The 12,886-nt window shown below is 41.9% G+C and overlaps 1 protein-coding gene across 4 annotated transcripts in view; it reads right to left on the reverse strand.

The window, feature by feature from the left end:
* Nucleotides 1-8,915: 8,915 nt before the first annotated feature.
* Nucleotides 8,916-12,886, reverse strand: part of LOC135094199 (G-protein coupled receptor moody-like) — a 47,553-nt gene continuing 43,582 nt past the window's right edge. For all 4 annotated transcript variants that reach the window (XM_063994076.1, XM_063994056.1, XM_063994085.1 and 1 more), the window contains 2 exons: nt 10,827-11,023; nt 8,916-9,709 (listed from right to left, as the gene is read on the reverse strand). In XM_063994076.1, the coding sequence (XP_063850146.1) occupies nt 9,025-9,709; nt 10,827-11,023 (882 nt within the window). In that variant the 3' untranslated portion in view covers nt 8,916-9,024. The remainder of the gene's footprint in view (nt 9,710-10,826; nt 11,024-12,886) is intronic.

Consider the following 12,886-nt stretch of genomic DNA (forward strand, 5'->3'; position numbering starts at 1 on the left):
TTACAGTAACTTTCACTATAAATGCTAAATGTAGTCGAGGTAACGCCGAAACGTTTCAGAACGCGGTGCACGATTGCATCCTGGCGCTTTTATGTTTGTTCAGATGCAGGAACTAAATAATACTTTAGTCTCTTTATTTTCCTTATGATGAACGTTGGTGCAGTATGCTATCCTTGACTTACAGTTCTGAATTCCTTTGGTGAAAAAAGTAAGTATCTGATTCCCTTAAACTGTCCTTCCATGTATTCTATATTAAAAAGAAAAAAATAAATAAGTGTGCTTCCTATCTGATATACTTTATGAACCTAATTATGCCTCTTTATGTATGCAATAATAAAGAGAAAAGGACAAAAAAGAGTGGTTTCACGTCTATACTGATAAATTTCACAGATCTATCTGAAAGCCACCTGGTTTTCTCTCACATTCTCAAGCGAAAGAAAACGAAGTTAACGGGTAGACCCTTGATATTTGTGAGTGGCATCAAAGTATAAGGCAAACTCAAAAGAAAAGTAATGCAAGGATAAAGAAGTTAGACATACTTTTTTAATAATGAGTGTTAAAACGACATTGCTGTAGAATTACTTCCGCCTCATTCCGAGAGACGAAACTATATTTTATTAGTTACTACATACATTATGACCGTCACAACTTTAGTTTTTCGGGAAAGTTGGAAGTTATAGTTTGCGCGGCAGTCAGGTTGGGTAAAAAGATATAAGGACTTATATAAAATTAGTATACTTGTACCTGTAATTCCTTCACCAATCAAGGGAGAACAGAATTGACTGATGGCCATAAGCGAATAAGAAACTTAAAGGTGAATATTATATTTTAACACTAATTTGGCATTCATTAAAAGAAAAAAATCGATGGAATGGAAGTGTCATTTCAATGCAAAATAAGTGAGGGTGAAAATAACCGACATTCTCTCTCTCTCTCTCTCTCTCTCTCTCTCTGGATTTTTCGAAATATTTCCTCTCTCATATTCTCATTTTCCTTTTCTTCCCATTTCTGTATTCTTTTCCTTCTCATTCCTTTCGTACATTTCCTTCCGAGTTCCCTTCCCATATCAACATCCTTTCTATTCAATACTTCCCATCGATCCCCTGCCTCTCGCCTCTTACTGAACGTCTCCCCTCGGACATCCCTCCCCCCAGACCTCTCTTCACTCCCTTTATCCACACTCCTTCCTCACGACAGTCCCTTTCCCCCTTCAGTCCATCCATCATCACCTTAACTGCTCCCCTCTACGTTCTTTCGCTGCGTCAGAGTTGCCACCCTCCTGAATATGGCTCGGCAGTGAATGATCTGCCAGTAGAGCATTGGGTAATTGTAATCACGTCATAGCAGGAAAAGTAGGAGGCGTCTTTTACATGAAGCACGATGAGAAAAGGAACATTATAGCATAAATGTATATAAAAAATGAAGTATTTTGAGAAGTGACAGTGGAGTCTTTGCCGCTGTCATAAAGAAAACGCGTTATCTGTCTCACAAAGGAATGCAGTGAGTGATTCCCTGAAAAATGTTTGCATCAGAAGCTAAAGTGCTGTCCAGTGCAATATTAATTTCCTTGGTCAAGTGGGACAGACCGTGAGGCGTGCATACCTGTGGTCAGTCAGTTTGTCTTTTCCTTTTCTTGAATTTAATCTTTGACCTAATCGTCAGAAAGATGAGGGGACAAATTTTGGTATGAGGTATTGTTATGTTATTTTTTTGCCATGGAAAATTTACCTTTAGAGGAAATAAAATGTGAGGCTGTAAACTTACGAAGGAATGCTGTTATCTGTTATTCACCACGACCTTCAGGACATTTGATGACAGCTTAAGACAATACCGCAGAGCTAGTGAGTTGTATGAGTTTGTTTGTTTGTTTGTTTGTTTGTTTGTTTGTTTGTTTGTTTGTGTGTGTGTGTGTGTGTGTATGTGTGTGTGTGTGTAGTCGCGCGGGCCCCTCAAGGACAAACACCTGGGGAGTTATCACCGCACCGACGCGAAGCTCTTCAACGGATGTCACTCATTCATTTTCGCCCCGTCCACACCTGACCTGCCCCAGAGATAACTTTCTTAATTAAGTTGTCTCCTCCAACAATCTTTCCTCTGTCTCGCCATTCACAACGCTCATCTCCCACCTCCTCCTCCTTCTCCTCCTGTACCTTTTCCTCCTCTTCTTCCACCTCCTCCTTCTCTCCAACTTCTCCCCCTCCTCCTCTCCCTCCTCTTTTACTCCTCTCTCCCCGCACACCTGCATCCCATCTCCTTTGATGTGATAGGGCAATGACGTATTTGTTATCAAAACACACACACACACACACACACACACACACACACTCTCTCTCTCTCTCTCTCTCTCTCTCTCTCTCTCTCTCTCTCTCTCTCTCTCTCTCTCTCTCTCTCTCTCTCTCTAAGGGTCAACGTCCCCGATTATCACTTGGGACAAGAGAATCGCGCAGGAGGCAAACTTTTTCATAGATTAGCGAGCAATTGCTGTCCTTGGGGGAAATGGACGGAGTGTGTGCGGTGGGTGGCAGGTCCCAGCCTCACCCATAGACTATGATGATCGTTGTTTTGTAAGTTCCCTTCGTGAGGGTTTCATGAATCCATCACGTAAACCTTCTGACTGTGGTGGTGAATTGCAGATGATGCTTCGTTGCTTCGTCTATCCATTTTCTGTCTTATCGTCTCTCTCTCTCTCTCTCTCTCTCTCTCTCTCTCTATGATCGCCAGTTGGTAGAGACAAATATTATAACACATGAATTAACTAACTAATTGATGAGCTATTTTCGTTCCATTTCAAGGAGATCCGCTACTATTTCCACGATGCGCAGAAAGATAACCAAGATAATGCCCCTCCCCACTGTCCCTGATTTACTCCCCCTCCCTCATAGCTTTATCTCCCTCCCTCCGGTCCTCCCTGTCGTAGCCTCTCAATGTTTGACAGCGATAGGGAGCTTGTCTGTTACCGTCTGACAGGAGACTGTAAGCGAAAGGTGCTACGTCAATACCGGATTCTCTCTCTCTTTCTCTCTCTCTCTCTCTCTCTCTCTCTCTCTCTCTCTCTCTCTCTCTCTCTCCATATGTTACCCATTCTTGTAGGGTCATTTGTTTAAATATTTATGCGTGCACAGCCGTAGATGGCGACACATGGTATGCATTAGAGTCAGGTCGCTCTAGCCTTGACTGAGGGCCAGACAGGAAACACTGGGACTGCAATGCTAGGCTGACATGCCTCCTTTTGTATCGTCTAGTTAGTTACAACAAATAAATAAAAACCGGAGCAGAGGAAGGATTATTATTATATTTAAGACACTATTAGCTTACGGCACCTCTCTCTCTCTCTCTCTCTCTCTCTCTCTCTCTCTCTCTCTCTCTCTCTCTCTCTCTCCCTCTCTCTCTCTCTCTCTCTCTCTCTCTCTCTCTCTTGCTCCCGTCCCTGATGAGGCTGTGATTTATAGAGGTGGCCGGTACATGGAACAAGTGTGTCAGTGCATCAGTGTGGGTATTGGTGGCAGCGGTGGTACTACGCATAAAAAAAAAAATAAAATAAAATAAAAAAAATAAAAAAACTGATGTCTCCAATTCGGGCCAGAACCTCCTCACATCTTCTGCAGGCATGTGATGCCAGACTCCTTAGCGTCACACTTTAAGTTCGTTCATGATATCCTAGTAAGGGAAAATCTCTATTCATTTATTTTCTTATGTTTATATCTTCCAGTCTCACAGTCATCATTCACACTGTTTCACCTATTCACTGATTTAATTAATCTCCACTTTTCATGTCTATAGATCATTTTTCTTCTTCCTTAATAACTCTCAAGTATTCTCCAAATTGAAACTTCATTATCCTTTACTAATGGAATAAGCTGAACCTTAAATGTCTTTTGCTAAATCAGCTTCCGTGAAATTGGGTGTTCTTTGAGATCTCTGTCAACTTGTTTTCCCTCTCAGGTGTTGGTCTTACAGTGCATGGACACTATCTGTTGCTGTGTGCTGCGTGCCTCGTTTTATCTACTCACTACGTGAGTGTTTTTTTTTTTTTTATCACATTTTATTGTATTTTCTTTTCAATGGAATGTATTCATTATTCTCACGTCATACATCCGGACAACGTTACTCCTTCGTTCCTCATCTGTATTCATTTATTCTCCACTTTCACTTTCGCCAACATCACTGTCAAGGTCTTCTCTTAATCCTTCTTCAGTCTTATGAACAAGAAAAAAAGATGAATAAAACACACCTCAAAAGTGATTATTTATTTTTGTTAGGTATCGTGTATAAAATAGAATACACCACATACGTACGTACATACACATTGTGACGACACGTTATAATGCCGAGCGGCACACGTCATGGGGAACCTTAAATCTAAACATACGACTAAACCGGTGAGCTTTTGAACTTATAACTTGTTTCTGTGTCGAGAACCAGTGGAGCGTGTGTGTGTTTAGCTCAACCTGAACCGAGGCTGCAGGACGAGAGAGGTCATTTACACACACACACACACACACACACACACACACACACACTTCTCTCTCTCTCTCTCTCTCTCTCTCTCTCTCTCTCTCTCTCTCTCTCTCTCTCTCTCTCTCTCTCTCTTCACATTCACATTCAGGCCAGAACAAAGTAAAAAAAAGAAAAAAAAGGAACATAACATCGTTCAGTCAGTGACCAACACACGTCCACTTTTCTACAACACCTACAACAGAGCCAGCTTCCTTTCACAACTGGCGGTGCATGGATGTGCCTCTTAACCTACGTGTATATACAACCATGAACGTACACATACTGCCTCGTAAAGTCGGCGCGGCATCTCAGTATTAAGACACGTGAATACTTTTGTACAAGGACGGCTAACGGGGGTTCTTCCCATGGGCACACCAGCGATATACTCTGTCCTTTTAGCCTTAACCTCTTGACTGCTATGGGTTCTCGCATAACGAATAGGTCTGGTGCATGTTCTCAGTATAAATTTTGAAAGATACAACAGTAAACGAGAAAATAGTTGTCTGGTAGTTCAAACCTTAAATACCTTTAGTTACTCGTATATTTTGGCTGTGGCTTCCCACGTAATGAATAGATTTATTGCAAGTTCTGAATGTGATTTTGATAGATACACCAGGAAACAAGAAAAGAGTGATATAGTAGTTCAAACCTGTTAGCACCTGTAGTTTTATTTGTTCAGTGAACGCCATGTAATCACAAGCAGTCAAAAGGTCACGTCACGCAGGCCAGGTATATGCACGGATTCAGTAGCACTAGTAAAGCCTCGTGATTTTTGGCTTAGCACCGAGACAGAGCTCTGTGACTTTAGAAACACCTCCTAAGAAGGTAAATTTGACCTGCACTCGTCCCTCTGATGCCGTTAAGTAGTGTTAGGTAGTGTTAAGTAGTAGTGTTGAGTAGCGTTAAGTTAGTGTTAAGTAGTGTTCCAAGGCGACAGGAGAATTAGGAATCAACTGGACACTATTAATTGGTTCTCGTGGCTTCATAAATAAAGAAAACTTATACCACTGACTTCAGGGGAAAAAGAATCTGTGTTTCATCCCTTCACTCTACATGACTATGTGTGTGTGTGTGTGTGTGTGTGTGTGTGTGTGTGTGTGTGTGTGTGAGTAAAGGATACAGGGGATGAGGAGTATTCCTTACGGGGCGAAATTGAAGTTGTTAAATTTACATTCTTTAGAAAGACGTAGGTTAAGAGGGGACCTGATAGAAGTCTTTAAGTGGTATAAGGGTTATAACAAGGGAGATGTAGGCAAAATTCTTATGATCAGCAACCGGGGTAGAACAAGAAATAACGGGTTCAAGCTTGAAATATTTAGGTTTAGGAAGGAGACAGGAAAAAATTGGTTCTCAAATAGAGTGGTAGATGAATGGAACGGACTCAGTAATCATGTTAGTGCTAGGAAACTAGAGAACTTTAAGAGAAGATTAGACAGGTTTATGGATGGGGATAATAGATGGAAATAGGTAGGTATATTTCATACAGGGACTGCCACGTGTAAGCCTGGTCGCTTCTTGCTGCTTCCCTTATTTCTTATGTTCTTATGTGTGTGTGTGTGTGTGTGTGTGTGTGTGTGTGTGTGTGTGTGTGTGTGTGTGTGTGTGTGTGTGTGTGTGTGTGTGTGTGTGTGTGTGTGTGTGTGTGTGTGTGTGTGTGTGTGTGTATGTGTGTGTGACGAAACGGAGAAAGAATGAAAAGGAGAGAGACACGCCACTCCTGAAGGACGCAAATTTCACCACTAGACACAACCATCACTCCACACAGCCAGCCGTCTGCAGATCAACTGAACAGAACGCATTACCCTTACTATGGACCGTATCCTGAAACTCTTCTGCGCCACACGTCCATTACATTCAAAAGCCTTTATCTGAAATGACACAGATTTTTAAGGGTGTTTCTTATGATTCTAGAGACAAATTAACAAGATTTCTACATTATCAACAGGAGAAACACTCTTGAGAACCCGGCTAATCATACCTGTGGACTTTGAAAAATAGTCGTGATGAGAGGGCAAAGCGTTTCAGAATACGGACCTATGGCACGTAAGTACATGATATAAGTAACGAAGAAACAACATGAACACGAGCGACACCACCATCACGACCTGAACTGTCACCCATCGCGAGGCCAGTGTGTTCCTCGACAGCATTTTCTTTGCACAAGATCGACTTTTAACGACTACACTTAAAAGACCTGAAGACCTTGGCATATGCGGAATCTGAGAGGCGAATCTTTACCTTATAACAATACACAGCCTGACAGCATAACAGAAGTCTCACAAGTCACAGGTGAGGCTCAGTATTCACAAGACACTTAATCCTAAGCTACATGAATGAGGCAATTGGTTACATATCACACTACTGCACAGCTGGAATCATGCTTAACAGAGGGTGGAAAGACGGAACAGTGTGGGAGGAATGAATGAACCAGTATGCCGGGACATCATTTATGAATCCTGTTTTGTGAATGTTGTTGTGTGCATGTGACGATGGTGGGGATGGTGGTGGTGATGATGATAGTAATGGTGGTGGTGGTGGTGATGATGATGATGATGATGATGATGATGATGATGATGATGATGATGATGATGATGGTGATGATGATGATGATGATGGTGGTGGTGGTGGCGGTGATAAGGAAAGGAAATAAATATAAGGCAAAGATGATCAATGCTTCCCTGCTGATTCGCGAAATTTTAAGACAATAATGAAAAAAAATAATAATAAATATATAGATACATATATATATATATATATATATATATATATATATATATATATATATATATATATATATATATATATATATATATATATATATATATATATATATATATATATATATATATATATATATATACCAGAGTCGTATTGGCCAAAGATAGCGCATGATTTACCCTATCGTTATTATTTTCATTGTTACGTCTGGATCGCGAAAATGACATGAAGTAAAGATAACAACAGCTGTAGAAGGAAAAATACTAATGATCTTAACAACAAGAACATCAACATCAAAACAACGGTAATAACAATAGTAACCTATATTATTTGCCAACAGAAACGCAAAAAAAAAAAAGAGTATCCGCAAAATCATACACATTGTGGATTTAAGAAAACTACTGTTACTTGAGGTAAAACTTGAGAAGAGTTGACTGGCCTCACTCGAAACGCGGCACAAGGCGGGGAGAAGAGAGAGAGAGAGAGAGAGAGAGAGAGAGAGAGAGAGAGAGAGAGAGAGAGAGAGAGAGAGAGAGAGAGAGAGAGATGGGCATGCTGAAGGTGGAACTGAGAAACGAAGGGAGGAGGATTGCCTGCACGCATCGGCAATCTTTTCAAGAATCGAGACAAGTCTTTTACAAGATCCCAGAGTTCGAGGCTTTGTTGTCACTCGCGTCGCTTGTTATCGATCAAACACGTGACAAGATAAATCTTCACATTCCTGGAAGTGAACAAAGAAAGGATTTTAATATTATTGCACTGTTTTTCTTTCCCTATCTGACGCACATGAAATTGACAGCGGTCTTTTTTTCTCTTCTTTTATCGTGCCAAACCAATGAGGGAACTACATACAACAATCCCCAGCCACTGATCACCACAGAATCCAGTCTCTGCTCCATCATTGGTTACGATGGATATTTGTTGATGAATTTACCACTTGCCAGCATAATACCGATATAAGGTGTGATGCATCTTGGCCACATATTTCACATGGCGAGTTTCGCTACGTGTGTGTAAAACTAGTCCTTGCGAGCGCGTCCAAGCACATGACAGTCTGTATTCGCACACCTGATCCTCACACGTGGCCTAAGGCAGAGAGGCAAGGTAAGTTCTACACATGTCTAAGTTACAACATATAAAAACTTTTCTGAACCTTCTTTTCAATCGCCATTCATTACAAGATAACTTCACACCTGCCAGTGCTTAGACTCTTCCACTTGTAGTTTGGTGGGGAGGCCAGGATTAAAAGGTAGACGTGGACAATTAAGAGACCTGTAGCTCCTCGCTCAGCAAGTTTTATACACCGGAGAACTGAGCGACGGCATACTTCTCATTACGTATTAGAAAAGTTCACATTTATATGATATGACCTCTTCTCTGTCTTTAGGGATGTGTACACGATAATTGCACTTGAGTAAAGATAAGAGAGGTCCAAAGAACTTCCTTGCGACCAAAGTAAATCTCATTTACCTGAGCGAAATTTACGTGACTTAGTGACTCGCCTTCACTTCGAAGTGAATGGCGATCACTGTGATGCCCAGCCTCGCGTCACCACCACACGGGCTGGCCACAAGGAATTGTGGGAAGAGAAGGAAGAAATTAGGCTTCGCTGTAAAAAAAAAATATATATATACTCTCAGTTATCATTAATACGAGAACTTGCTGAGAAGAGACAAAACTTGACAAAAGATGTGTCGAAAATAATCAAGATAAATAGGAATGAGCGCGAGGGTGGTCGAAAATGGAGGCGACAAGGCGAGGCGTGAACAGCATGTGGATCAAGGGCGGTGAGGCAGAGCTACGCCACGCTCAGCATGAAAAGGTCCGCCGCAGTTTGTGTCCCGCTTCCTTCAGGTCTTGCTTCACCGAATGACTTAAGTGGCGGGACCGAGTCTTTTCCCTAACCAGCGTCTGAAGGCTGGAGGTGGAGCTCAGGCTGGCAGAGTGATGCAGAGACAGGCAACTTATGGGGCTGTGGCTGAGGGAAAGATCAGGGTGGACTGCCTCCTTTAGGCTACAACTTATCCCCTCAGAGGAAAAGGAACCAAGGGAGGTGCCGTGAAGTCCAAACTGCTGCATTCGCCGCCGTGCCTCTTCGCACTCCGACAGCGTCCTGAAGCGCGAGTCGAAAGATTCTTGAAGATTGGAGGAGCTGGGGAGGGTGTAGATCTGGCACCGCTTGGGCTGCCACACGGTGGAAGGCAGGGCAGGGACGGGCACGGGGCGGCAGGTGATCCAGCACAGGAACTGGAAGTATGCTCGTCGATAGCGTCCGTTGCTCACCACGTAGATGAAGTTGTTGATGCAGTACTGCAGCCAGTAGATGCAGTACATCACGATGCCCGCGTTCTTGTGCGCCCCCGGCTTGGGGATCTCCACCAGGTTGAAGACGCAGATGGGGATCACGCACACCAGGTACACGAAGAGCAGCCTCACGATGACCCCCGTGGTGCGAGACCGGCGAATGGCGATCATCCTCTGGCATGAGTAGGACCTGAGGGAGGCAACACCGTCACCACACTCACCACCACACTACCAATCACCGCCGTTACTCACCACTTCGCCATCACCCACCACCATATTCATCACCACACTGCCAATCACCACTATCACTCACCACTCTGTCATCACTCACCATCACACTCATTACTACTTTGTCACTCAGTACCACATTCACCACTCCGTCATCACCCATCATCACATTCATCACCACACTGTCATCACTCACCACTCTGTCATCACTCGTCATCATTCAGTCACTCACCGTCACCACACTTCTCACAATGTCACTCACCACTAAGCTCACCACACTCCCTCCACTCATCACCACACTTACCACACTCTTTCCATTCACATCTCCACTGTCATCACCACCACTACACTCACCACAAATTCATCACTTACTATCACACTCACCACAACACATCACCCACCATCCGCTCACCACAACATATCCCACTGTCATCACCCACCACAGCACTCACCACACCAAATTTTAAGTCACCACAAAAGGACAAAAATAATAACGAAGATACGAGGAGGAGGAGGAGGAGGAGGAGGAGGAGGAGGAGGAGAATTAAATGTATAGGAAAGAGAGCAAGATTGGAGGATAAGTAGGAAAGCTGAGCAGACAAAGATTTCAGGGAGGAAAAGAATGAAGTAGGCTAAAAAAAAAAAGTTCACGAAGGAAAAAAAAGAAAAGAATGGGAAAGAAAGGAGAGATGAATTATGGGAAAAAGAGGACAGTTTAAAAAAAATAAGCAATATAGTGAAGAGAGAGAGAGAGAGAGAGAGAGAGAGAGAGAGAGAGAGAGAGAGAGAGAGAGAGAGAGAGAGAGAGAGAGAGAGAGAATAAGATGAACAAGGATGAGGAGCACAAGAAAGAATGGGAAGAAAATGTTTTAAGGAATAGGAAATGATAGTTACCCATATTTGTGGATGGAAAAAAAAGTGAATAAGAAAGAGAAGTACGAGGAAGAAAGAGGAGATAATGCTTTAAATAACAGGAAAAACAGTTAGCCAGAGATGAGAAGGGAAGAAATAAAGAAAGAGCAGGCGTAAATTAACAAAAAGGAAGAAAACATTCTAAACAATAGGAAAAAAACAGTTACCCGAAGATGCTGAGGGCCGCAGAGGAGGAGTACACCTGGAAGAGGATGACCAGGTAGCCGATGAGGATGAGGACGCAGGGCACAGCGCTCTCCAGGGCGAAGAACACCATGCGGGGGGAAATAAGGCTCTGGGTCTCGTTGACGTCGATAAAATCACATTTGACGAAGTCTGCATTGTAACCGAAAGTGCCAAATTTCTGGAAAAAAAAAGAGAAACGTTGGATTGAAAAGTAATGATCCTCTCTCTCTCTCTCTCTCTCTCTCTCTCTCTCTCTCTCTCTCTCTCTCTCTCTCTCTCTCTCTCTAGTAGTTTAGTAGTAGTAGTAGTAGTAGTAGTAGTAGTAGTAGTAGCAAAACAACAATATTAGAACGGATACTTCTGAAAGGCGAAGTAATAATTTCGCACCCGATAGACGCCTCCACTAACACACAACGGCCCCAGCCCACGTGCGAACATTAAAAATCGTATTAATAGTACTAAGTGACCGAGTGGGAGGCGGTCCAAGTTGGCGGGGGTCCCAGTCGGTCGGTAACCTCCGTGCATTTGTTATGAGCGTCCTTGCCAAGCCCTCGTGTGTGTGTGTTTGTGTTTGTGTGTGTGTGTGTGTGTGTGTGTGTGTGTGTGTGTGTGTGTGTGTGTGTGTGTGTGTGTGTGTGTGTGTGTGACGTATGTTATGACGCCACCAGAAGTCGCCAGCATCCTTATTTCGGGATCTGACTGCACAACTCAAACATTTGGTGCCGTTAAGTAGTTGTTGTCTAACGTGTGATTCGATTATTTAATTTATTCATCGATTCGTTTGTTTATCCATGTATTTATTTATTTTATTTATTTATTTGTTTTATTATTATTATTACTATTATTATTATTATTATTAGTAGTAGTAGTAATATTATTATTAGAAGTAGTAGTAGTAGTAGTAGTAGTAGTAGTAGTAGTTTTTATTTTATTTTATATTATTTCAATATATTTTTATCTTATTCTATTTTATTATGATTTATTTTTATTCCTTCGTTTTCCCAGCGTCATGCGTTGGCGTCATGAACGTGTCTTGTCTTAATTGTTCCTGTCCATTGCATTCTGTTTCTCCTGTTCCTTGTACACTTTATTCAAATCTATCATTCCATGTGGCTCCCTGGCTCCCTCCGAGTTCCTTCACCAAAAGGTAGTTCATTTCTTACGTGAATGCACTCCTATACTAATAGCATTCATTCCATATGTAAAATCATTCCTATAATAAACGAAAAAAGTATGAATATGGTCATGGTAATTTTCTAGTCTGTATTTTAATGTCTGAAGAATGATCCCACTAAGTGTTGCGACTTCCCTCAAGCTTAATAATATAGTCTAGTTTAAATTTTAAGAAACAAAAGTACCGACCCAGTATTTAAAAACTCTGATAAATGTAGCTTTACTTTTGCTTGGTAAAATCATCTAAGTTTATTCATATAAAGTAACAAATATCATAAGAACATAAGAAAATAAGAAAGTTGTCAGGCCTACGCGTGGTATATATATCTATTTCCACCTATTATCCCCGTCCATAAATTTATATCATCTCCTTTAAAACTCCCTATAATGACTGTGCCAACACACTGATTACTGAGTCTGTTTCATCCATGTAGCACTTTATTTGAGAGCCATTTTCTTCTTAAATCTTTCTTCAATTTAACAATATCAAGCTTGAACCCATTAACAGTCAAAAAAACTAAAAATCAAGAATATTTTGTCAGTTTAATCCAAAGTTTGTGGAAGAATAACTGAATGACAAGCAGACAGAGAACATGAATTGCTTGAGTGTGAAAGGAGCTGAACTGTAAAGTGGCTCTTCGACACTCATCCTCAAGGACTGAAACCGCAGGAGCAACTATAATTCCTGTCTCTTGAGGAGGTAAAGGTCAGAGGTGACGATGAGGAGGAGGAGGAGGAGGAGGAGGAAGAGGAGTAATGGTGGTGTGGGCGGTGGTGGTGGTAGTGATGATGTGACGACAAACGATGATGATGTGAAAAACAGAATAAACATAACAATGACGAAGCAAGATAGTAGTGTCCAAGGTGT

This window comes from Scylla paramamosain, chromosome 3 (assembly GCF_035594125.1).
Source record: "Scylla paramamosain isolate STU-SP2022 chromosome 3, ASM3559412v1, whole genome shotgun sequence".
Lineage (NCBI taxonomy): Eukaryota > Metazoa > Arthropoda > Malacostraca > Decapoda > Portunidae > Scylla > Scylla paramamosain.